This window comes from Acanthaster planci, linkage group LG13, assembly GCF_054643075.1.
Source record: "Acanthaster planci isolate LZ-2023a linkage group LG13, COTS_SCS, whole genome shotgun sequence".
Taxonomy (NCBI): Eukaryota; Metazoa; Echinodermata; class Asteroidea; order Valvatida; family Acanthasteridae; genus Acanthaster; species Acanthaster planci.
The window spans coordinates 16,263,885-16,291,237 of NC_141789.1; the positions used below are offsets into that span (position 1 = coordinate 16,263,885).

Sequence of the window (27,353 nt, forward strand, 5' to 3'; positions counted from 1 at the left end):
ACATACTCATATTTATTCCCATTTAAAATACCTTTTTTAGTCAGAGAGTCAAAAGAAGTCAATATTATGACAGATTGCCAATGATTTTGTTCTAAAATTTTACTTTCATTTTCCCAAACACCCCTGTCCATGGTTTAGTCCTTATGCAAGTTGTCCAAAAGAATCTCCTTACATGGACTGCATGCACACAGACTTCTTGACCAATCAGAATTGATTAAACCATCTCGTATCCAGATGCCAGTGCATGATTACGCAGCGGGCGTTATCACTTCTCAGCAGGCATTATCAAATGTTAATACACGGTCAAGTTAAACGTTGTTGAATAGGGATATTGTGTGAGGTATTTATGAATGATAATTACTGGTAACTTCTTGACTTCTCTTTAATCATTAGCAATATTTATCTGTCTAATCGCATTCTTGCTAAGTGAGTACTTTTATGGAGGAAAAATTATCTTTCACGTCAAGAAGCACCCATGTGGTGCTATGAAAATGTTTTTGACAAGTTGAACCACTACTTTGCTTGTGAAGTGTGTATAGAGAATTTTGTGAAAATTGACTTGTTATTGGTAATTAACACCAGCTTGACTATGTGACAAGCACACTACCATACCCGGTACCTACCTTATATGGCATTAGTATGGTCAGATCTTTGGAAAGCTACACTTAAGTATGTTTGCCTGTGCTAATAGACAGGCCATAGAGGGTAGTTACTGGTGCTTCCCTGCATGGTCCCTGTCACCTCTTGTTCAACTGCTGTATTAGTATCCAGGAGAGAGCTCGATTAAGATAAGAAGTGACAGAGAGGATTCACAGAGACAAAGATCAGGGAATGATGGGATTGGAAGCTGGTTTGATAATGTCACTCAATGTGGTGTGCTGGATTGTGTCTGAATTGTTATCCGAGTTGAATCAATGTTTTTCTGTATTTTTTTTTCTTAGAAGTTCTCCTGAATGTCCATTCTTACTTCAGTATTATACATGTACTACATCCGAGTCCGTAATCTTTGCCTGTGGTCTATTTTTGAAAAATTTTTGCAGAGTAGCTGCAAAAATTGAAAGCCATGAACAAAAGTTTCCAACCCCCCATTTCAGCCTGATTTTTTTTCCCTAATTGTTTTATAGTCTGCAAGAAGCTAGTGGCCTAAAAATCAGGCCAATTTGGAAGTTTTACAGTCTGCAAAGAAGCTAGTGGCCTAAAAATCAGGCCAATTTGGAAGTTTTACAGTCTGCAAAGAAGCTAGTGGCCTAAAAATCAGGCCAATTTGGAAGTTTTATACGTACTGGTGTGTGTTTTGTGAATTTCAAACTGAAATGTATGTTGCAATATCGGTACCTGTTTTCTACTAAAGTGCACTTTTTCAAAGTCTATGATCTTGTCTTCCAAAAAGTGCCATGGTGATGTTTGGAGGTCATGATTGTGTTTCTCTTTAATTAACAGGGGAAAAAACGTAACCAACTATGTACAATGTGTTGATAACCATACTATTTTGAAGTCTTTCTGTACAAACTGAAATTTTGCATCAAGAGAAAGACACTTGCGACACATACCAGTACATGTATACACATAGACACTGTACGTAGCAGTTCTTGATACCAGATTGTCCAACTTGTTAGGGGCACAAGTGCCATCAAGCACATGAAGTAAAGATCTTAGTTTGATGAGTCTGTTTGTTTTTTCATTTACTGCAGGAAAGTGATCTGGGCAGTTGTAACACCATCACCTCTACCTGATATTAAAGGCAGTTGTTAACTGGCCATTGAGTTCCTGCATTCTCAATGCAGTGAAAGCAAAGATGGGCGCCATAGGGTGGTACAGACTACAGAGACTGGTCATAGGTCTTTTCCTGTATGTGTTAAGTGTACAACTGATAATACCGGTAGAAGCAGGTAGGTTTACATCAGAATCACCTTGACATGCTCAGCACTACGGATTTTCAGTTTATTATTACTCCAAATTTGACACTGTAATTAACCAGTGGCACTTTTTTTATTAGATACTTAGTATTGAATATTAAGTTCCATGCATGATGAATGTAGCTGGGGCTGTACAGTACATTTTATCTGTGTAAATCCACTGAAATCCAGAATAATAAGGTGTTGGATTTGTCGGGTTAATTGAAGTTACTGGGGTAAGTCACTGAAATCTTTTCTGGTTCCATGACATGAGAAAGTTCACCTTTATCGTGCATTAAATGCAGCTGTGACATCAGCTGGTGTGCATTGATGCTCCCAGGCCTTGAGTTAAAATAAGCAAGTCGCAGTCATTACCTTTAATATTAAGCGCTTATTTTTCCTGCCAGGATTTCATGGAATTCCAAGCGATTGAGATTATAGGGATGCAGTGCTCATTATTAAGCTAAAGCCGTAGATAAGTAATCTGCGCATGTCAGTTGTAAGCTTTGTTGAAAATGGTGAGAGACATCTGTGGTACAAGTACCGTATGCATTGTTGGATGTGTCATTCACTATGCACTTGAAACTTGGTTTGAGGATGCGATTCTGACATTTGTTAAAGACATTACATGTAAACTTGTACTTGAGCTACATACCAGTATGTGACAGTAAAAGGAAACTGTGTTTGGTGTGTGTTCTTTTATGCTGATTCAGTTGTCTTTACTATTTCCACTACCATCTCTTATGGTTTCAAGTTTCTTTCTTGCTTTCATATTTCAGAAGTGGGAATCAATGTTTGTAGTATCAATTTTTGTAATCCAGGGTCATAGAATAACTTTGAGTAGGCTTACATGTAAGTTCCCTGTATCAAGTAAATGTTGGCCCGTGTAGGAATACAGGCTTCAGTGTCACAGCAGTTTTGCAAGAGTTGTTAGAGTGCATGGCATACTGAAATATTTGGGGGTATGGTTGAAGGTTGTGTGGAAATTTCACTGTCCATCTTCAGCCCAAGTTTCCCTATGGCGTGCTAGGTTACTCCTTAAGAGTCCAAGGCAAAAGGGCTTAAAATTGAAACACCAGGCAGTGCTGCTAACTTGCTAAGAGCAGGCAGCTGTTAAGTGATGTTGAAGACAGGAGACTGTGTATTGAATCTTCCCTACCAGTAGTTGAGATAACCTTCACCTTCTGTGTTTCTCTTACACTGTTCTCATCATCATTCTGTCTGTCACTCATCAGAGTGTGTAGATAGCATGTCTCAAGTTGATGGAGAGATTTCACAGGGCAATTTGATTTGTGTAAGGCTGTTTTTCATTCTGGTTTAGTACATGCTGTCCACGAGTCAGTTGGAAGAGTTCATTGAGGGGAATATTCCTCAATCCCATAGGACCTGAACTATGATTATTTTTATGCAAGAGAAGTGGACTGAATAAACATTTTTTCAGATTACCCAGTAGGATCATTCCGGTGTAAAGGAATTTGTGAAATACTTACTTGATCAAGTAGAGCATGAATAAGTCAGGTAAAGGGTATTGTTTAGGATTACAAGTCTGAACTTTTTCACAACAGACTTGTTTTATTCTGCACAAGTTTTCAAAATTATTAAAAACTTGTATTTCTGAGCCACAACCTTTGCAGTATAATATGAAACCAAATATGTAAACTGAAAATTCTGTGTTTATCAATGCCAAAACACCATGAAAAATCTCAAATTTGCAATGATTTTGACTTGTCTGAATTACTAGTTTCAAAGCAGAAGTGTACAAGTGATTTTTATTTATTTTTCAAACATTTGTTTCAAATTGAATTATAGCTGGCATTCTTCTTGTCTGAATGTTATGAGTCTTAGAAGGCTGGTAGTCTGTTCTATTAATTTAGTCAGGGTTGAAAGTTCCTCATCGGGTTGAAGAGTTTCTATCAAATTTGTTCATCTGTGGACAGAATTTGTGGTTTTGTTTGTGTTTTATGTGAACAAGTTGCACTTTTAACCAAAATGTCAATGCATATATCACCTGAAAACTATTTAGTGCAACAGTTCAAATTCAACATGGTGAGTCACTGCAAGGTTCCGGGCATTCTGCTTGTAAAAAGAAGGAGGGGAGCTGGTTGGTAGAAGAGTGAATGGTTTTGTACTCCATGGACTCATTGTACAGTGTGGCACCTCATCGACTACACCCTGGGCTAAAAAAAATAGTGTTTTTCGGGTCTGGCAAATTCAAAATTTATTGCTTTACAAAATTTTTGGAGATAATTAATGGAAAAAGGTGTAGAAACAAAAACATGAAGAACTCTTGAAATTAAAGATAATAAAGGAATTAAAAATTAATTAAATGCTGGTGATGGGATGTCTTACAGCATTACATTGATTCCATTTGAGAAAAAAAGAGAATGAAATTGAGAAAAAAACAGTTGATCAACAATTTTTTTTATGGTTGGGTGGCTCTTTCCACCATTGTACAAAGCATCCAGAGAGAAACCAGGGTGACGATAAAGAGTACAGGTACACATGTATAGAAGGGAAAAGGAGATGCAGGAGAAGGGAGCTCTTGGTCATGTGACGAGGTCAAGGATTTTTATTGGTTAGCTTAAAAGCATAAGCAACTAAGCATAACAGCCAGACACAAAAACCATAGCCAATTGTCTATTGTCCCGATCACCCAGAGGTGTATTTAGTGTGGGACCTGATTAAATTGGCAAGTTTTATTGAATAATAAATAGGTATAATGAAATATGACCATAGTGCATTACCCCTGCATGTTGGCTGGTATTGGTAAGGTTTTTGTCTGAACTACCAGGGCACATGTAATTTGAGGGGAAGAGACTAATATAATATGCAGAAGAAATTTGCATGCATAAGCAGCATTCAAATGTTGATGCTCTTTGTTTATGACGGAATTGAACAACAAATGTAAAATCGTGCAAGAGCAATTTGGAATCATCATGTTCCTTCAATGGAGTCAAATCACCAGGTGATGTGGGAGAAACGCTTTGTACTTTTTAAGGGTTTTGTACTGCTAGAGTCACCGCAAGGACAATTCCTTGTGGTGAAATGAAATTGTAATATGGTCGCCGGTCCACCTGACAGGATCTTTTATGAATTGATGTATGAGGTCCTGTTTTTGGTCCGTAGAGTTCACTCATTGTTGGTGATTGGAAAATCTATCAAGTTTGAATAGTGTTGATGAGGTTGTAACAGGATAGGCCTCAAGCCATCCTATTTTATACAGAGAGCACCTTTGTTACGGTGCAGGCTTGGAAGGTACAAATGTGCATTCAAATAACTTAAAGATATAGACTTGGCCAATTTTGTACAAAATTGCTGCAGTTGGTTGTGTGTATGACTGTTGAAGTAGCAGTCACTTTTTTCAATTTTACTGAAGGTCAGAAAGGATTTGACAAGATTGAATCAGAGCCCAGCTGCTAAATGCATCACTTTTCATGATATTTGATGCCCCTTGAAAATGAAAGTTTCATATCAAGAAAACTCAAATGGTTGTTTAACTCTGTGTACATGTGCCAGTTGGTGTTTATTCTTTGTACTCATACATGGTTATAAAATTTCTCAAAAGCATTTTTTAAATAATGTTTTGTGTATTTTAAAATATGGAGAAGTACATCAGAAAATCATTTCAGTACCGGTTGTTAAAATGAAGGCTTAGTTAACTGTTACATCTGTGTCAATTAAAGATAGTGAACTGCATGTTGCAATTATGCATTTGACATCTGGAAAGAATTGAAGTTGATTTGGAGTGGTACACTGGATATGCATTAACTTTGATTTTGACTGTAGCATAGTTTTGGGGTGATCAGTACTGTATAATATTGTCAACATGAGACTACAGCACCGGTACATCAATGCGGAACATCTGTATAATATATTCACATGTTGAAATAATACTGACAAGTCAACAACGCTATCTCTCTTTACCTTCTATTTTATTGTGGACTGGTTTCTTCTACAGATGCAGATCCCTCTAGGACCAGTCCCAGAAACCTCAGTGTGACCCCAATTAAGTTAACAACGGTGACCCTGAATTGGGATGTTCCACTTGATGAAGGGGTATATAACTATGATGTGAAGTACTGGAGAACACAAAGTAAGAACATTTTGGGGGTGTTTTCTTCTGGGGTCGCAGTTTGTTATTTTAAAAGCCCTTAGTGTAAATGGTGAATCACCCTATATTTGAATCATTGGACAGTCGGGTGAAATTTCCAGTAAATGTCTTTTGAAATTACTGATAGTATTCTTCTGTCATCAACCGTTGAACCTTGAAAAGGGTCTTGTCATGGAAGCTACAGGTAATCATTTCATCCCAGAAGAAGCAGCTGATATAAAAACGACTAATCTGGACTGTTTTTCTAGATAAATCCCAAGTTTGGACCAGACATGTGTCAAACAGGACGATATACAGTGTGACTGATCTGCAGATAAGCACCAACTACACATTTACGGTCTGCATCACTGGGAGCCCTGAACTTAGCACAAATGAAGTCACAGCATCTGGAATCTTGCCAAGTTAGTCATTTGTAACTTGTTTTGCCAACCTCTGTCATTTCATTGCTAGAAATATCCAAACGTCCCTTTGGTGTAAAATTCCCTCACACACCCATTGTCTAAGCCCTTACATGTACATGTATTGTATGTTAATACTGCCCAGCTACAGTATTTCTCATGGACACCCATACACATCCCCATCTCCCACTTCCTACACCTGTTACCAAGTAGCCTACCTACATTGTACATGTACACCTACATACAGACACCCCACGTGTACCCATGACCATGTCCCCATATCCAAATACACCTACCCCCTTCCCCAGATGTATCAATATACCCATATTGCTATTAAACCTTCCCCCACCCCATTCTACGTTCACTGTCACCTAAAGCCCAGGTGTTACAACGTTCAAATATGAAGTTTTCATTGACCTGCTCGCCAGCTTTGCACCTGTTTCACGCTCTGTTTCTTAATCTGTCTTTCCACCAGTGTAAGTGTTTAACCATACCAAGCCAGGTCGTGTCTCTGAACTCCCTCTAGGGCTGTTCCCTGGGATTACAGGAGTGAGAAACCAGTACCATGGGACTTGGCTTGGTTGTATGGCCAAACCATTTGGACACCAAGCTGTGAAATTAAGATACAGTGAAGAATTAAGATGTTTGTGCAGAAGCAGATTTTTAGGAAGAATGGGAAATAGACATTGAGCAGTCACAATTGAGAGGTTGTCATTTGGTCTGTCCCTTGGTACAGGGAATGGGTCTCTTGTGTAAAAAAAAAAGGTTGGAATTCAGCATTATGGAGATAACTGTTGCTAACTTCTAGACATAACAACAATGAAAAATCTTAGCAAAATGATCACATGTATTAACCCTAACCCTCCTCAATCCTTCACCTGTTGGAGGACTGAGGAGTGTTAGGGTTAATGAGCTAAAATGTGTCATGAGAATAAATAAAAAGCAGAAAATAGCCACCCAAATGATGCAACTGTGGAGTAAGTTTGGAATGACTACATGTATGTCTGTGTATTTGTATAGCGGCAGGTGTATTGGCTCCATGGCTGTGAGATTTTCTTTATCTTGAAGTCTTGATAATGAGGGTTTACTGTATATGTTTATCCATGCCCAGCATTAGGATTATGGGAGAAATACCATATAACAATGTCAAGGCCAAATATGCCTCTTGTCTTGGTTTTTTTTTTTATGTGAGCACTTGGAAATCATAACGAAGCACTTTAGAACACTTTGTTTCCATTGTTCCCAACACGCAGTCACATGATCCATAAGCATGTTTGTTGTTAGGCATTGGTATTCTCTTAACACATTTGAATATTCATGAGACTCATTTGGAAGACTAAAAAGATTGATCAAATGAAATTTGTTCAATAACCAATATCCACCAATTAGATTAACAAACGTTTGGTTTACTTTTGGTATCAATATTTGCCAACCAATGACATTCTGAATCTGTGTTCTTGTCTCTCACAGGGGGACCATCAATTAAAAAGGATATCGTCACTAAGCTGACTAGAAGGGACACAGAAAACGTCAAATTTAAGTGCTCTGTTGATGGCTACCCACGGCCCAACATCACTTGGTGGAAAGGCAATGTCCAACTGAAGACAGGTGCTGACATAGAGGTGAAGCAGGTAAAAATGATCATCACTGATCTCATTGAAGAAGACAGTGGTAACTACAGATGCGTTGCCCGCAATGATTATGGAACGTTAGAAGTCAACTTTACTTTGGAGGTCATTGCCGATTATACTGGTGAGTGATAGGAAGTCCATTCTAAAGGAATTTGTGTCAAAGATCTCTCGACTCACACACTGATGAAAAGAAACTTTTTGAATACAAAAACCAGGCAGTTCTTGCCTGTTCATGAACTCTGGAGGGCGTTTGTATGTACTTGTAGTTAGAGTCAATCCCTTAATCTCAGACTTTTGTTAGAATCTTTAGGAATCTTCTCCAGTGCACAATACCCATAGAACATCATAGGAAATAAGTAGATCTGGACTCCATGTGTGCCCTCTTTGGTCTTGAAAAGTTTTGTAATGCATCTGGCATGTTTTTTTTTGTAGTATCTTGTAGTGTTAATATTAAAAATAGCAATTTGAAGGTGGGGTAACATTTTGTCAGACATTAATGTGCCATCAACTGAATCATCTCTTTTCTTCACTGAATTGAAGTTATGCTCATTCGTTTCTTTTATCAATAACAGATGACTATACGATGTCCAGTTCAGTAATAAAGGGGGAGGAATCAACCAATTCATATGACGATCCCATGCCACCAGTGTTTGTCAAAGAAAAACTCTTAAAGCCAAACATATTTACAGTGGCAGGTGATAAAATCAAGCTACACTGTCCAAACAAAGGTAATCCGCACCCCACTGTAGTCTGGCTCAAGAATGGCCAACTGAATTGGGATCAGCAGAGCAGTGTCCACGATAGGGTGAGTTCTTAGAACCATAGAGAGTAAAATCCCTCCACCTTCTAATCAATTAAATTCTTGTTTCTTTATTCAACCATTCTTTGTAAGAGTTTTCTTGAGAATGATGGTGAAATCCTCATGATGCATATTTTGCAGGTGACAATCAACGGTCCGAAACTGATAATTGATAGACTCATGCCGTTAATTGATGAAGGCAGATACACGTGTATTGTGAGCAATGAGATGGGGTCCATTAATCATACAACTGTTATAGATATCACAGGTAAGAACAGACTTCTCTATAAATTGCTTGCAAGGAATGTTGAAAATTATTAATAGGTAACATTTTGTTGTCACCAATCCAAAACATCCCTACCATTTTCTTTTTACATGTACCTCTCCTTTTCCAAAGTGCTTATCCATTAAGCCATATCCGCACTTGACTTTCTACTGAAACAATGATTTAATGACAGATGGTCAAAATGTGGTCATGTTGGCACTTGGACTCTCAATCAGGGTAAATTTTTGCAAGACTGTGCAAAAGGTACCAGTAACCAAGCTGTCAGTATAATGACTCATGAGGGCGCTCTGTTAGATGTTTCTTTCATTGCAAGACACATCGTTGGTGTCCTTTGTTATCTCCTGAGTATGATGCATTGGTGGTAGTACCAATCAAACTTCCAGTTGAATCAATAATAACTGCTATGATTGAGACCAAAAGGCAACACCACACTGGAAACACGTGTCATACCAAGGGGAAGTCTACAAAGCACTTGCATGGTGTCCCAGCGCAGCATGACTTGGTGCTCAAGTCAGATGTATGCTAAGCTGCTTTTACTGACTCACACTGTCCACACTAGATTAATCCTCTCATGAAAAGTTATCTGGTCAAGTTAGCCAGGCAGCAGTTGGCCAGTGTAAGTCACTTTTCTTTCAGTCTAGCTTTTTTCAGTCAAAAATGCCCCTGAGTTCTTAATTTCTGAACATATGTAATACAAAACTGCTGCAAACTGCTTGCTGACTACATTGACCTAAAATACAAATCACAAAATATGGAGTTCCTGATGTTTTTATCCTAGCCGAATCTTTCTCAAAGACATGTAGACAGAATAGTTTCTTAATACTGGCATTCTACTTTCTTCATACTTAGCTTTATTCTTCAACTCAAAGGCTCCTTTTTTGTTTGACTGTCCAGAGAGGATTGCCACTCGTCCCATCATAACTGAACTTACAGACCAAGAAGTGGTAGTTGGAAGTAACGTTTCATTTGAGTGCAAAGTAGTGAGCGATGCAACACCACATATCGTGTGGTTGAAAATGGAGGCACCAAAGAACTTCACCCAACTTCAAACCATGAAGGATAAGCTGGATTTGATAGTTGTAAGTACATGTGCTTGTGTCATATTCACATTAGCAATTCACAGGTAATTTTGTAAAATGTCTCGGTTTGTTGTAATAAGTCTTTTGTTTCACAGGTAATTTTGTAAAATGTCTTGGTTTGTTGTAATAAGTCTTTTGTTAACCTGACGACTTGAATGTAGTTGGCATGTTTGATCCGTCTTGGAGTCCCAGTGAGCAGATGTGTTTATCTGCTTCAGAATTACATGTAGACTGTACGTAAGCAGTTCTTCAAGATAACAGGCATTATGGATAAATACTTTAATTTCCGGAATGATAATAATTATTTTGCGGGGTTGTTTTTCAGGTAAAGCAGAACATGATATGTCGTATGTTTAGAAGTGATAACCAACTATTAAAGTATTACTAACTTGCATGAGATGAATTGCATGGTGTGCATGGTGTTTCAAACTTGATTTTTAATGAACCATAGATGATAAAGAGCAGACGTCATATTTCAATTTTATTTCTGTGTTGTGCTTTTTTTTTTTTTCCAAGCATTTGCATACCTGTTTTCAATTCAAAACTTTTCCTCAAGTTTGTCAATTTTAACAATTCTCAGTCCTCTTTGGAACCAAGTTACGTATTTTTGAAGCGCAAAACATTTACAGCTCTAATTTTGGAGATTCGGATTTGGTTGTCCATGCCAACCAATCCAATCCAATGCTTTGATGATTTGCATGAGAGCACCACCATTATCACTTCATGTACATGTATGTCATGTTCAAACAGTATAAGTCCTTTGGGGTAAGAGAGAAATCAGTCTGTGATGATTCCAACACTGCATGCTATATTTATATTCTATAGGATTCTTGTATCCATGCTCAAAAGTTGAAGTCTAATCAAGTGTTTTGGCGGCTGTTTTTTGGATTTCAATAGAGCTAACAAAGATGCACATACAACAGGCATTGGAATGCCATTGTGTGTATCCAACATCCTGGTAAATTGACTCCAGGTTATTGCAAATTGTGCATTGTTCACATGTTGCAATGCGTGCTTTACAGTGGAGCTTCAATCAAGGCGCCCTCTAGTGTATGTGTTATGAATCTTTTCAATCTTAAAATATGTTAGGCCTGTCTGTCTTTTTGTAGAGCACTAGTATGATGCTGTAAATTTTCTGTGATTTTTTGTAGTCTTTAATGAATTATTGTACTACTTATATTTATTGACTGTTTTTATTCCTAGATTGGCACCCTTTTGATAAAATCATAGCATTTAATGTTCGGTATTTACAAAGAAGGGGGGATGGGTGGGTATAAAGAATCCTCATTGTAACATCGTAGAGAAAAATATGCACCGTCATATTTGCATGGGCACATGCACTGAAAACAGCAGCATGATAAATAAATGCTTTGAAGTCTTCCTTGACAATCTGTTCATGTTGGGTATTATGCTGAAGACTTTTTCACAAGTGTTTTACCTGGTTGTTTCAATAGCCTACACACAAGGTTGAGCTTGGAAATATTTCTGAAGACTTAATAGTAAGTGCTGTATGTTGTAAAGCCTTCAAATCTGTTGCTAGTTTGCACTTCTTGCTGTTGGTGACTGTAAGCCTATTCCAGTTTCTATCTGATGTTTTAGGTGTGGGTGGGAAATTACCAGCCTTGCTATTTTTGTATTCACAACTTCAAATGTTCATCTAGATAAACAGTCTTCTTCCCATCAAACTTCCACTATAACTTTTAAGATTCTCTAAATACATTTTCTGAGATTTCTGCTGTTAGTCAAAAAACTCTGACAGGCTTGACCTGCAGTGGTAGAAATTCTGTTGAACATTGAATCTTTCGGAAACTCCTTTTTGGTAAGAAGCCCGGGTGTTGAGGAAAAAATGATAAATAACTGTCATTTATTGCCTATATATTGTCGTTGGGTTGTCAATGTCTTTCCATTGTGTTTGAGTGTCTAGAGAGTTACTGGTTTTACATGTAGAAGGACGTTTCTTTTGGCAAGTGGGCAGTGTCAGGCAGATGTGACAACATGTCATTCCAAAAATTAACGGAAAATAAAAGATTGTGCTGTTACCTTTTATTTCTACTTTCCTTTTTGAAAACCATTTTTTAGGTACATATTATGGATAATTTTGCACTTGCTAATGGAATGACACATTAGGTATGAATGCATCTTGGATGAATTGCTTAGTCTGTGATGGTTTTATTTCAGTTGACTTGCTCTCTTTTAACTCTATTTCTACTTTAAATCAGTTAATTTCATTATTTAATATTTTGGTTCACTTTGGTTTCAAGTTTCTTCCAATGTCTGATTTGAGTTTGTTCTTACAAATGAATGTACTGCCGAATGTTTTCATGTACACTTAGGTGGTTGAGTGTTTTTTAGCGTTGTTCATGCAAAGTATTTGCACAGTAATACTTTACTCAACCTTGAAACTATGTACAATGTGTGTTCTAATAGTGAGTATTTGATATGTTTGTATTTTCATGGAATGTTCAACAAAGTTCATTCATTGAAATAACAGTACAATTGTAAAATGTTTTTGAAAAGCAACCTTTTATCCAACAGGTTTGACTTCATCCCAATCATCTGCATGTGTGTGTTATTTGCAAGTACGTGTTAAACAGTCTCTAGCTAAAAATTAAAGGAAAACATCTGGTGAGTGCATTTGAACATGTTTAGAACTTGAAGCAGGTTTGCATCTTAACCAAATCAAATATGAATCAGAGCTGTCTCAAACAGTTTGTTGGTTGTTACCAAATTTGAACAGCCTGCTTCTTGTTCTCAAGGCAATTAATCCCTTCATCTGAATATGTTTGCATGCTTAACACTAACTATGTTTGTTTTCATTGCATGTTTCCTGTCCTTGTTATAGGAGAAATGGACGAACAACTTGAATCTGAAATGTACTGAAGTCATGACTACATATCTTTCAAATTACAGCCACTGGAAGTGCATAACTTCAGAGGTATAGACAGGGAGTCCACCTTAATCCCCTCTTCCATTGGAACCTGGAGTTCTGATTGGATGGAGGCGGGTCAGGTGGTTTGGTGGAGGGCAAGCTTCCGTTTGAGGGTTGGCACTTCAACCATTGCAATCAATTTCCCCTAGTGCATTGGTGGCTGAAGTAGGATTGTAAACTCTCCACATTCTCATTATGGTTTGAGACTTTCTTGTTCACGATCCAAAGACAGTTTCAGTAAAACACCTGAGTTGATTAAAATTGAGATCCACCAATCCGTTCCAATCCAATGCAACAGTTGAAACTGGTTCATATTGTACATAAAACTTCATGGCAACCATCCCAAGGGTGATGTCATCCATGCATGTTTGCTTTCATTCTGCTCATGTCTACATTTTTCTCTCTTCATCCATTGTCAGTGCTGTGGTGGAGTATTTTTGACTTTTGAGTATAAGTATAGAGGAAAATTGAATGCTCAAATAAGAACTCCTTGCTGCTCATTGAGCATATTTGATGAGTCTTGAGTTTTATCTGAAGGCAATTCTCAAAGTCCGAGTACTTGTACTGGAGCACTGACTAGCATATTGTTATGCTTGATACTCTTGGTCTGTGTTTTTTCTTTCGTATTACTTTGTTATACTGACCCTTGCAGTTGATTCAGTGTCTAAGCTTGCTGCAGTCATTTCTGCTTTCTAAGCCACAACTTTTCCCATCATGTACTCATCACTGACAAACAAGGCATGATTTCTGCTAACAAGTTTCTTGATACTCATGGCATTACGATTAACACAACTTGACCAGAGCAGATTTTTTTCCTTTTGTTGAAATTAATATTTACGTCAAGCACATTTGATTTTTGAGTCTCATTTGCAGTGATTTCAACAAATAACAATTTGTGCAGTTAAATTATTCAAGCAAATAATTGAAACTTTGAAGGCCTCAGTCCATGTTTAAGAGTCTGTCTGTCTGTAAGAACTTTTAGTGCTTGTTCAAACTTAATATCCAGTTTAAAAAAGCAAAAATAAACTGCGAATAGAAACAGATGATAGTAGGATTTTTTAGGAACAAGTCTAACTGAACTAACATTTACTCATGACGTCACAAACACAACAACTAACTCAACTAAGAGAACTAAAATATTAAAAAACAAGTTTCTTTAAGAATTGCTTTCTGTCTTTCCTTTTTTCCGGTATTTGTTTGGTAGCCCTTTCTTGTACACAGCAGCACAGCTACACTGCCTCAGCCACAACACCGGGTTGCATTACAGCAACGTTTTAACAATGTTTCCAACGTTGTTCTTTCTGACATAGCACATATCTTGCTCCATTTGAGTTTGCCTTCCATCATTATTCATCTTGACAAAGTGCCTTCTCTTGTACAAGTGCAGCTTTCCAAAGCAGTGCTGAATAGAACTGTCTCAGTTATTTAACTTGTGTGTGCTTACACTGTTGAGTGTGTTGCTTTTTACAAGAGACAACACTTTGTTGATGTCAAATGAGCAGGTTTCATCACAAATTGGGATTGTTTTCTTTCTTATTTAGCACAGCTTTTCACCTGCGGCATTACACGTGTATATTGGATTTACATACTCTTGTACTTTTTCTGCCATTTGTTTGGTTCAGTTTTCACATTTCTTGTTTTGTGGTATATGGTTAGCTTTTCTAATTTTTCCCTTATGCTAGTGAAATGTTTCTTTTATTTTGCAAGTTGTACCTTTGTGTCTTATTTATTCAGTTTGCTCTTACCAACCATTATTCTTTCCTTTTTGCTTGTGCTGTCCAACATTCTTTCCTTTTTATCCATACATGTACTTTTGCCATTTCTGTCTTCCATTAATTGTGCTTTATCTTTTGTGGCAAGATTCATATATTTGTTCACCCTTTTGCAATTACTGGTAATAATTCACTGGACATTTTTACAGGGAACAGAATCTTTAAAAGCATTTTGTAATGGCTCATAGCCTGATAATTACCAGATTTTTCTGAAGAGCATATTGTGTTGGGATTGCCACTTTTGATGGGGCGAAATGTGGGAATGTTTTGAAAACAGAATTATTTAAAAAAATGCTCGTTCATAATAGAGGTCCCACAAACTTTAAAAAGGGGAAATGTTGGGACAGTACTGGAAAAGTTAGTGGCCGTACCCCAAAAATTCCTAGCACCAGTTGTAGAAGGCTTGGTCTTTCTCACTCAATCGAGTGTCCAGGATATCATCTCTTAATTTTCTTGTCTTCTGTTCATATACACCTACTAACATCTTTCTGTTGTTCCCACACACACACACCTATCGAATCAACAGACTTTACAACCAAACTTGGAGATTGAAAAGCTACCCACAGTGATAGACAGAGTATGTATTTATAAGGAAAACCAACTTGTACAGCTGTGGACAAAAAGCATGAATGGTGGATGGGCAGATGTCCAGATTATGTAGTCTCAGCATATGTAATTAGAGATTTTGTTCAAGATTTTTTTTGTGTATGTGGGTGTCTCAATTTTGCTATGTGGGTGGCATTTCAACTGTCTTGGTTGCTTTAGCTTGTCTGTGAACCAGTATTAAAATTGGGTTTCAGAAACGTCTTTGCAGTTAGTCTTTTTATGTGCATGAACATGATATAAAGGAAGGGTATGTTTTCGTGATAGAAGTAATAATTTTGTCAGTCCAATAGTGTTTTAAGTTGCCTTCCCCCAGTGTTGATTCCAAATCTTTCATTGGAAGGTGTCTTATCAATTCAGAAGTCATTGTTCTGTTTTCCCTTTTCCTTCTGTATTTATCACCTCTATCTTTTCCCCCTTTGCATTTTCCACTTTTTTTAAAAGTGTATCAACGAGCTATGCTGTCCTTTTTTTTTGCAATGGTCACTTTGGAACCATGTGATTACTTGTCTTTCTAGAGGGTTTGGTTTTCGATGCACTACATGTACTAGGTGTGCTTTGTATAGAGCAACACAGGTGTGAGAAAACTAACTTGGGTTGTGGGTATCAAGATAATTCATAAAGTCAAGGAATTTTGTAAAAATTAATTTCCTGTCGAAAGTAAAGCTTCTAGTAGACATGGAAAAACCCAAAACAGAGCTGATTTGTAATACTTTTCATTAAAGCTTTGGACAATACAAGGAAAATCTGGATAATGTGCCAAGACTCTTTTTCATTGGATGAAGTCTTTAACTGTCTTTCTTGGCCCTTCCCCTTATGTCTTAGGACTCAGGACAAGATCTGAAGGTTCAAGCCCAGATGTTGAAGATCTACAATGTATCATTTGACGATGCTGGAATGTACTCATGCCTTGCTGGTAATTACCTAGGCATTTCTCGATCGAGTGCCTTGCTGTCTGTTGTTGCAGGTCAGTACTATAACTTTTTACTCCTCCCATAGTTTGTACTTGGGAACCATCATGTATTCTCATGAATACTCAGTGCAGGAATTCAGTGCCACATTCTCTTTTGTTTCTTGCCGAAGGCTTTATGTGCCGTGTTAAAGAAATATTGGTCGGGCTTTACCTCCCTCAGTCCTTGCAAAAAAAGTCTCTTAAAAATACTTACCTTTGACCCTTAACCACTTCATGCTGGGTGGAGTTAGCCGAGTTAGCAGCATGCAGGACATGCTGCTGGGTGCCTTTTAATTTATTTCTTCAAAAATTCATATCTTCATGTACTGGACGCGTACACCCAAACATATGACTGTCTTGTGGCAACTCTAATCTGACAGTCAACCTCCAATGACATGTGAATATTTGCAGCCACGCCTTCCGCCCAGTAAAGAGCCCCCATTGTGCGGTGGTTTGTTCTGGGAATTAGCCCTGTGCATTGCTATTAGCTGGATGGGGGTGTTTCTATGCAGAGAGATTGACAGTCAAGCAGGGCGTGGGCCATGAGGGTAAACAGGGCCATTATACCAGTATAATGAACACTGCACAGTGGTTTGTTCTTTACTAAAGCGGCCAGATTCCATAAGTGCGCAGGGGTACTGTATAGCTCATCACTGGAGCACTTCTGTCTCCACTGATAATCCATGGTGCTGGCAGTGACAAACAAAGGAAAAAGGATGATGAAAATGTACCTTTTCATGCTGTCCGATTTTTTTGAAGGCTATTAACCCCTAGGTTCAGTTTACAGAATACCACTTGCTGAGTAGAATCCTAATCCTTGGATCCTATTCTGAGTTGTGTTTTGTTGTTGATTTGTCTTTAGTTCCCACCCTTCCGCCACCAACCTCAGCTCCAGTTGTCAACATAAATCGGCCTGTCCATTGGAACCAACAGAAAACAGTCATGGTAGTTGCCATTGCTTGTAGCTGTGTCATCCTGGTTCTCTTTTGCTTCATTTTCCTGATGTGTTTCAAGAGCAACCAACGACACACTAAGAATTCTATCATTGTTGGACCTGGCAAGGCTCCACTCATACGGCAGGTATGTTGATGCTGTAGTGGATGAATAATCTTGGTCACAACATGGAACAAAGACACCCATTATTAATCATCATGAGTGCAACAGTTTTCTGTCAGTATGCGATCATAACTTACTAATGGAACTAAGTCTTTGATGGCAATATCAAAGGAAGTGTGACAAGGAGTGTGGGATTTTTTCATTGTCAATTTAGTCATTAAAAAGATGATACTGACCTGTGCAAGATTGAAGCATTCATTGCCCATGGTTTTGTAGTTATACTGAATTGTGAAAGAAATTCATGCAAGTAAAGCAATGTGAATTGGTATTTAGTGACTTTGTGTTTGTTTGACAGTTTTCAGCAGATTCAGGGCAGTCATCAGGTCCGTTGGTCATTGGCCGATCACGTTTATCCTCTTCACTCACTGTGGTATCTGAGTATGAAGTGGTGTTGGATCCTGAATGGGAGTTCCCTAGAGACAGGTCAGCCAATTTATCATATCTCTGTTGACTGATAAATAGTTTCATTAAATTTCTATATATCCTAAAATGTCCAAGACCCACCTGTGGTCCTTTCTGGTGGATTTTATACTGTCCTCGGAAGAAATGTTATTTTGTTTAGAGGTGCACTAATGATCAATCAACTGATGATGTGAGACAACTGTGATCAAACTGTGAGACAAACTGTGATCTGAGACAGCCTGACGAACGGACAGAGAGGTTTTTAATCAAAAACAATCATCTTTTTTGACAGGTTAAGTCTGGGTAAGGTGCTTGGTGAAGGGGCCTTCGGCAAGGTTGTGCTGGCTGAGGCAGTGGGCATTAGTAACAAAGAACAGACATCAACGGTGGCAGTCAAGATGCTCAAAGGTATGTCTGGTTAAACTGGTCTTCACTATCACCAAATTCTGATTTCAGAAATACTTTTTGGCAAGGAACACTCCAAGAATTGCAAGAATCATCCGTTGTGTGAGAATTACAGGAAATGGTATCTTGGTGATGTTTCTCAAGCTTGTGATTACAAGCCTGCTTCCTCAACCTAAACTCTTTTGAAAATCTGCTGAATTTTAAGGATCTAGAAAGATCAGAGTTCAGTAGAATTTGCTAGTACTCGCAGCAACGCTAATTTGGGAGTACATAGAAATGTTTGTCTTTATTCTATTGTCTTAAAGTTTGAAATGAAACTTTACAGAAAATATGTGACAAAGTGTTTCCTTTTGTATGTCCACTTTTTCCAGGAAATGCAAGTGAACGCGAGTTGTCTGATCTAGTGTCTGAGCTGGAGATGATGAAGATGATCGGCAAACACACCAACATTATCAATCTCCTAGGATGTTCTACTCAAGATGGTGAATGTGTATTTGGATTTGTTGTCCAGATTTGTTATAAAAAGCAGAAAGATCAGGAATCCCAGTTGTGCAAATTTCTGGAAAGGTTGAGCACATGTTAAACTGTAATATTCATAGCAGTCTGCTCATCAGTTAGAGGTTGCTTCAATATCCATTTAAAACGCAAACAAAAAACTAAAGGAAAAAAACAATTGAAAGAGAGGTCTCGGGGTAGCACGTTGTGGGTTTGTAAAAAAGAGTTTGCCAGTCCCTCATACAGACCTTAGAAGCCAAAATAAATGAGTTTTGTTCTTAATTCTGCTAGTTAGCCTTCCTCAAGCAAAAGTATGATCAGGAGTAAACGCTGTCATTTATCATTTGTGAATTTCATAGTATTGGTGCTCAAGTTTTGTTGGATTGATTCTCAATGAATTTTATAGGATTGTTGCTTAGTGAGTTTATAGGAGTGTTGCTTAGTGAGTTTATAGGAGTGTTGCTTAGTGAGCTTTATAGGAGTGTTGCTTAGTGAGCTTTATAGGAGTGTTGCTCAGTGAGTTTATAGCAGTGTTGCTTGGTTAGTTTTATAGGATTGTTGCTTGGTGAGTTTTATAGGAGTGTTGCTCGGTGAGGTTTAAAGGATTCTTGTTCGGTGAGGTTTATAGGAATGCTGCTCATTGAGTTTTATAGGAATGCTGCTCATTGAGTTTTATAGGAATGTTGCTCAGTTAGTTTTATAGGATTGTTACCTCTTGAGTTTTATAGGAATGCTGCTCATTGAGTTTTATAGGAATGCTGCCTATTGAGTTTTATAGGAATGTTGCTCAGTTAGTTTTATAGGATTGTTACCTCTTGAGTTTTATAGGAATGCTGCTCATTGAGTTTTATAGGAATGCTGCTCATTGAGTTTTATAGGAATGCTGCCTATTGAGTTTTATAGGAATGTTGCTCAGTTAGTTTTATAGGATTGTTACCTCTTGAGTTTTATAGGAATGCTGCTCATTGAGTTTTATAGGAATGCTGCTCGTTGAGTTTTATAGGAATGTTGTTCAGTTAGTTTTATAGGATTGTTACCTCTTGAGTTTTATAGGAATGCTGCTCATTGAGTTTTATAGGAATGTTGCTCAGTTAGTTTTATAGGATTGTTACCTCTTGAGTTTTATAGGAATGCTGCTCATTGAGTTTATAGGAATGTTGCTCATTGAGTTTTATAGGAATGTTGTTCGGTTAGTTTTATAGGATTGTTACTTCTTAAGTTTTATAGGAATGTTGCTCATTGAGTTTTATAGGAATGTTGTTCGGTTAGTTTTATAGGATTGTTACTTCTTGAGTTTTATAGGAATGTTGCTCGGTGAGTGTTATAGGATTGTTGCTCAGTGAGTTGCATCCTCTAGTGAACTGATCTCTACTCCTTCTAGGTCCTCTGTATGTCATTGTTGAGTATGCTCATCATGGCAACCTACGTGATTTCCTACGTCAACGTCGACCACCGGAGAATGCTGAGATGACTGTCATGTTGCCTGGCCATGAACTACTAACCAACAAGGATCTTATATCGATGGCTTATCAAGTGGCTCGTGGCATGGAATTCCTTGCCTCCAAGAAGGTTGGTAGTAGGTGCTTAGCCAGAAATCAGACAAATTTGTCACAATTCAAATTAAAAGTTGCTTCTCAAATAAATTTATCTTTTCTGAAGCACAGTTCCAAATAGCCATGGATTTCTGGTTTATTTTGACATCCTGATGTTGAATAAAATCAGCAGTGAATTGATTGATTGATATTTGACAATATTCTAAGTAAGTGGGCTTTTTTTTGTTTTTTTAGGCCATCCATCGTGACTTGGCTGCCCGTAATGTACTTGTTACTGAGGACTACATCATGAAGATTGCTGACTTTGGGCTTGCCAGGGATGTCCACTACATCGACTTCTACAAGAAGACGACTGATGTGAGTACAACACATTGGGTATTCTTTAGGTCAGAGGTTATTTGTACTTGATACTTGATGTTGGTATCCTTGACAGCCATGTTGTCACCAATTAATACATCTGAATTATGACCTATGCAGGGTACCCAGCTAACCTGGAAATCTGGGAAAACCTAGAAAATGACTTTTCCTTTTTCCAGTCAGGGAATTTGAGAAAAGCCCTCAAATTGGGGAACATCAGGGAATTTTGTTCCCATGAAGTGCTGGAAACCCTGCAACACATTCTCGTCAGAAACTATTAGCATTGTATAGTGAGTTTTTGTACATTGACATTGACACAGGGCCGCTTACCAGTCAAGTGGATGGCTCCTGAGGCACTGTTTGATCGTGTCTTCACTACTCAAAGCGACGTCTGGTCCTTCGGAATCCTGCTGTGGGAGATCATTACCTTAGGTGGTACTCCGTACCCTAGTGTACCAGTTGAGAAAATGTTTGATTTTCTCAAGAGTGGTAAACGTCTGGAGCAACCTCAGAACTGCTCATTGGAGATGTGAGTATTCTTCATCTTGCTTTCTTATTAACTGGGATGACAAAAACAGATGATGTATAATCTTCAGCTTTGATGGACAAGATTCACAATGCATTGAAGTTAAGTGGTTCAACTTGACAGTTAATCTGCTATTTTAGTTTTCTGTGCTTGGCCGTTTGTAAGCCGTCCGGTTTGTAAGTGTGACGTCACCTCAGTTTAAACCACACCCACTGCACACGTGCACTGCACATAGGGTTACATGCTTTGATCACCGTTTACGTGGAACCAATTGTCCAATGAGAGCCTGCAAATCATGTCGCATCCACCTTTGTGACGAAGTCACTTACGAACCGGATATGGGGCAGTGCGGACATCCAGGAGTTTCACAAAAATACGGGTAGCAACCACACCGCGCCAATGAAAACAACTGCAGTGAGCGCGTGCATACGTGCAGATCAAAGGAAAAATTGTATAACCAGATTCTCAGACTGGCTGGTGCATGCATACGTCTCCATGGTTTCTGGTTTCACCGGTGCAGTATCTATCATTTTGTGAGAATCCGGATGTCCGCGCTGCCCCATAAACAGAGTTATATATGGTGCTTTGTGTTTGTTTGCTCAGCAGTTGTATTCTGTGAGCTTTATCTCAAGTAAATTGACCAATTTCATCTTAAGATGGGTTGCAATGTGCAAATAAACCCACACTTAAAGTGGGAATGGCTTTGCTTGGCACTTTTAAAAGGCTGGCTGCATAGTGCACTTTGTCATTCATGCACAGATCCAACAGAAAATATTCAGTGTGTTAATACTAGACACTCTGATTATGTCAGACCTTGAAATGTGGCCGTTTTTTTACTCTGCAGCTATCACATCATGAGAGAGTGTTGGCACACTTCACCTGGACAACGACCAACTTTCTTTGATCTTGTGGAAGATCTCGCAAGGATTATATCCCTCTCCTCCACTCAAGTAAGAAACCTAAACCTAGTCATTCATGGCACTTAAAAGAAACCTAATCCTAGTCATTCATGGCACTTAAAAGAAACCTAATCCTAGTCATTCATGGAACTTAAAAGAAACCTAATCCTAGTCATTCATGGCACTTAAAGTATCAGCCCAAAGTAACCTTATTTGCTGGAGTCTTAATTTTCTCTTCACAAGCAAGTTTAACAGCCAATGTAATTTTTAATACTCAGAGGTCAAGAAGGGGTGAGAGAATACCAAGGAATAAAGCGTTTAACGTGGATTCGTTACTTGAGATGCGTCATCACAGCATGATCTTATACTTCCAGTATTTGTGTTTTGAACTCGTTTCTTTCTTAATGTCTTTACCATCATCAGGATTACTTGGATCTAGAAGCGCTGGGTGATGCCCCAGTAACGACTTTTGTGGATGCTGAGTTTGACTCCGGTAATTCCAGTCAACATAGTCGACATAGCAGTGAGTCCACTGTTTGATCTATACACTGATGCTGTTTCCTAGAAGACCTCTTTCATGCATGCTTGCGTGACGGTCTTGCTGTTACCAGACAGTAGTGCATATTGGATCTTCTTTGAGAAAGTGGTAACTCTGGAAGGAAGTGAGTCAACTTGTCAATAGCTCAATGATGGAATGATACCAAGTCTTCAAAATGATGGGAAACCCAGACCTTTCCAAGTGGACCTTGAGTTGTGTTTTAGACATTTTGTTGAGATAAAAGTTGCTTTACAGGCCATGCAATCTATTTGGTGCTCTGTGATTGGACACTACAGAAGTGATGAAAGCTGTAAAAACCAGAATGCATGGGATGAACATTGGTTTGTGAATTTGCAGTTTGAAGCTTGAACTCATTAGTTTGGTTGTTGTGTCAAAGCACTCTGGTCTCAGTGAGATCAACACTTGGACAGAGTCCAGGCTGAATATAATTAAGTTAGAGAAAGAGAAAAGACTGTAAATGACAGTATTTGCTGCAAGAAGTGACGTTGGCATAGTTTCTGGATGAGATGGTGATGACTGATTTGCCATGGCTTTCATGCTGTGACCCTACTGCCATGTACATAGACGCCAATGCTGCACTTCAGTAGTATCGTGTTTCCGATGTCATCAAGTGTTCCTCTTGTCATGAGGCCTCTCAACTTAAGCCTGAATTTGCAATCTGGAGTTCAAGGACAAGAAAACCCAACCTGCAGTCATCATGAAGACGATTTGTGGAACAATAACTATTTACTAGTGGATAGCTCCTGATGTTGAGAAACACGATGTGATTGGAAGACAGTATTATTTAAGCCTAGGTTAATGTATTGTGGTTGTAAACCTGAAAGGGACCACTGGAAGTATGTATTCAGTGAATTGCCAGCAATTCACCATTAAGTGTCTTATTTTACTGACTATTGGTACGTTGTTTTGTAGAAAAATCATATCAATTGTCTCACAAGCTTATTTAAGCTGAGCAAGACATGGACAAGGCGGTAGTTTTGAAAAGCAGAAAAGTAGAATCTAATGTTGAAATAAGTAATCAGCTTTAGCTGAAGCAACATTTCGCTTAACAGGTTGAGTGCCATGTAAAGTCTATTTGGAAAAGTTTTCAATCGGAACAATCAGCACTACTTTCAAAGGAGTGAGAACTAAGTACATCTTGTCTGATACATTGTGTTTTACTTTACTGATCATTGAATAAGAACGTCTTAATTTCAGTACTTGGCCAACAACAAAGCAATTGTACTGCTTATATATCAATTAATGTTGTAAATAAATTAAGAAATATTCATAAACAGGTACAAAAAACGTGCAGCAAAAAAAAGAAGAGAAAAAAGTGATCAAATAAGTGACATGATAAATAAACTGATCTGATACAACTTACTATTCTATACTCTGTGTTAAAAGGAATATGAAAAATAGTCAGGAAAAAAAACTTGTGCCTTTGGGTTTTGCTGTTTGAAAACTTACAAGAAGATACACATAAAGAGAAGAAATTCAGTGCACACATATATTTTCATTTCTTGTCTAAATTCATAAGCAGGTTTATTTTTCAAGAATAAAGCAAACAATTTATTTCTGATGACTTCTAAAGGTCTGGTGCCTTTAAAGAGATGCAAAGATTATCAGGTGTGACTGGTTGAAATTCATGAGGCTGCTTGATGCTAAAATACAAAGGGGAAACATATCAGACTTCGTCATTGCTTGGAATTATGAACTAATCTTTAAAGTTATTTTTCATGTTGGGATTGTTCAACATATTTATTTTTTCAATGTTGATGTTTCAAAGCATGGTAAGAAACAGTTCAGTCAGTTTGTTTCCATTTTTCTCGTCATACTTTTGGATCGGTGACTGAGTGCATTTCTTAATTGTTCCAATTTTATGTGAACTTTCATATGCTGCTTGTTTACATGGAGACCCATTTGTCATTTCTTTTGGCAAGAATGTTCGCATGTTGTAAACTTTATATTTTTAACAGCAAGCGTATTCACCTGTTTGAATTTGGTACAGTTGCTTTGAAGTTTTGATTGTACATGTACAAGAAACTTGCAAAAGTACATCATTGGTGCCTGTATAGATATTTTTTGGTGTGTGTCACTTGTAAAATGTATCATAGTTTTATTGTAACAAAAGGCTGACTCCTTAATTGTGTTTATGAAAAGTTGCAGAAATATGACTCTATTTTACTTGTGATTTTCTAATTCCTCAAAACCTTGAAAGACTGTAAAGTTACATTTTTATGATTTAAAAACAGATCATATCTTGAGCACTTCTAGTTTGAAACATTTCACATTGTGAGTTTGGAAAAGGGAAATAAAGGTCATTTTTGAGGTTTTTTTGAGAAAATTTTTCTGGATTTTTAAAAAAAATTTTGCTTATGAAACATCAGTCTGAATTTACTTCAGATTGAAAATAATGCTGATGATGCTTACAGTATTCCTTTTGATATTTGTCAGATGTCTCATTTTACAAGCCATTTTAAATCACTTTTTGAATGATCATAATGTCAAATGTTGGTCACAAAATGTTGTAGAAAAAGTAAACTGTTCAAAAATATCATGTTGACAGTAGTTTTCATATCTTATGTTAAGTGACATACAACTCAGCGCTACGTATTCCTATTTACATATTGCATTGCTACAACATTGTACATAGTATAAATAAGTTGATAAGTCTATAGATCTTGTAGTTTAAGGGTGTATGGCTAATTCATCTGTGAAGTGCAAAGCTCTGGGCCCCGTTTCATGAGGCTGCTATGAAGAACAGAAATTATTGCTTAGGAAATTGGTATGCTTAGCGGAAGTCAGCCGGGATTAGTTAAAAATATATATAGGATGCACAACAGTTGATCTAGTAACCAGAGTTTGCTAAGCAAACAGTTTCTTTCTTTAGTAGGTTTATGAAGTGGGTCGTTAGTGTTGGCATTAAAGCAGCACTCACTGCATTGGCTTGTAGAGGTAAACCATTTGATAAACATACATGTGAGCTGAAGAAGCCTGTAATTGGTGTTGAAGTTCAACTGTGCTGTGTGACGCTGGACATTCTTTAAAGCTTGATAAGATTTGGTAATTGTAGTATTCAACGTCTGCTGGTTACTGAAGCTGTGTATGATTTATTGCCTTGTAAAACCTCAACATGATCCACAAGCTTGGCAAGTTTAATAAAAAGCAAAATTATGCACACTGTTCAAAGCAGAATGAGTAAGTAAAACATATGAGGAGCCGTATCAAATTCTATGTATATTTATCACAGAAACCATGCTTAGTTGTATTTAAATACCATAGAAATCTAGTTGTTATTGTGTAAGAATTAGTTTTGTAGTTGGTAGATGTATCCTTTAAAATTGTTTGTAAAAATAATCATATTTAAATTAGTGAAGCCTTAGGTCTACTTTGCCATGATCAGGTATTGTGGTGATCTGTTGTCAAAAAGTTAACATCATTATTTAAGCAGAATTTGGATCAAATTCATGTTGATACATACTCTACCAAATTTAAGCTTGACTTCTGAAGAATCTTTTTTATTCCCAAAGTAATTTAATTTTTTTTTTTCTCTTACTAGTAAAATTATGAATGACTTAATTTTTCAGACCAAATGTTAAACCTTACCTATGACGTTAAAAATAATTCTGAATTTATCATGTGTGTGATCCAAGGCAGAGATGGATCAGACAGTAGAAAATTAAGTTAAACACATTACCATGGTAACTGACAAATTTGTGGTATGTTATCTGATGATTGGCAAAGACAAAACTTTGTTTATGGTCTTTTCAACACCAGTAAGGGCAAATCATAAGTCGAAATTGCAAAGCAAAAGGAAGGTCACTGAACACTTTCAAATTTCTTGTCCCATCAACATTTAGGTTAATCTTGGATTCGAAAACTGTCCTAAAATTTACCAATATGAGTCGTTCCATTGATTCTAAAATGCATGTCTTTGTAATCCAGCTTTGAAATTGAGTTTCACAGATATTCAGATCTTGGGTTGTCCACCTTGTATTCCATCTGTGATTTTTTCCTCTCACAGTCAAGTCTTTCAAAATCATTTAATTGAAAACTGAGATCCCCAAAAGGTGCAGAATCTAGCTGTTATACTCTCTTTAATTAATGGACCATTCACAAATGACATCGCATTTTATATTTATATCTTAATTGCTAGTTATGACTCGCTAGAAAGCAAACTATTGTTTTGGGGACATCTTTCAAAATAGATGACCTTCATAGCACTCTGCACAATATGTGTTTTTATGGCATTTTCATTTTCAGTTGTTTATAATGAAGAGTTTAGTGCTCTGAACAATTACACCATTTGTGTGGTGATGTTTTTTTCATTGGTTGTATGGTGTTGATTCCACTTCAAAACCTTCTTCAAAACCTTCCCCGTCTGATTTCTTTCAGTGGTTGTCTGGAATAGGTATTAAAAACTAAGTACATGAGCAATGTAAATCAGGATTTATTGAAAGTGCGTGAATTTTCCCATCCCTTCTCACCATTCAGAAGACCAATATAAAAGCTTTAAAATGCCACTGAACTGGGACGGAACCAATTCAGGTTGGCGTAGTGGTTCTTTCCTCGCCTTCCACCTCTGCAGTCCGGGTTAGAACCCG

General features: G+C 37.6%; 1 protein-coding gene across 7 annotated transcripts in view; it reads left to right on the plus strand.

Annotated features, from left to right (window-relative positions):
• LOC110973888 (fibroblast growth factor receptor-like) overlaps positions 1-27,049 on the plus strand; it is a 56,938-nt gene extending 29,889 nt beyond the window's left edge. For 3 of the 7 annotated variants that reach the window (XM_022225091.2, XM_022225090.2, XM_022225092.2), the window contains 20 exons: positions 1,692-1,889; positions 5,854-5,988; positions 6,255-6,407; positions 7,875-8,156; positions 8,608-8,840; positions 8,976-9,102; positions 10,015-10,199; positions 11,654-11,698; positions 13,042-13,134; positions 15,427-15,477; positions 16,329-16,470; positions 17,318-17,535; positions 17,867-17,994; positions 18,266-18,381; positions 18,750-18,860; positions 20,255-20,442; positions 20,661-20,783; positions 21,104-21,312; positions 22,154-22,259; positions 22,632-27,049. In XM_022225091.2, the coding sequence (XP_022080783.1) occupies positions 1,796-1,889; positions 5,854-5,988; positions 6,255-6,407; positions 7,875-8,156; positions 8,608-8,840; positions 8,976-9,102; positions 10,015-10,199; positions 11,654-11,698; positions 13,042-13,134; positions 15,427-15,477; positions 16,329-16,470; positions 17,318-17,535; positions 17,867-17,994; positions 18,266-18,381; positions 18,750-18,860; positions 20,255-20,442; positions 20,661-20,783; positions 21,104-21,312; positions 22,154-22,259; positions 22,632-22,748 (2,856 nt within the window). In that variant the 5' untranslated portion in view covers positions 1,692-1,795 and the 3' untranslated portion in view covers positions 22,749-27,049. The remainder of the gene's footprint in view (positions 1-1,691; positions 1,890-5,853; positions 5,989-6,254; positions 6,408-7,874; positions 8,157-8,607; positions 8,841-8,975; positions 9,103-10,014; positions 10,200-11,653; positions 11,699-13,041; positions 13,135-15,426; positions 15,478-16,328; positions 16,471-17,317; positions 17,536-17,866; positions 17,995-18,265; positions 18,382-18,749; positions 18,861-20,254; positions 20,443-20,660; positions 20,784-21,103; positions 21,313-22,153; positions 22,260-22,631) is intronic. The other 4 variants (XM_022225095.2, XM_022225094.2, XM_087145051.1 and 1 more) reach the window with 4 other exon arrangements.
• Positions 27,050-27,353: the final 304 nt, after the last annotated feature.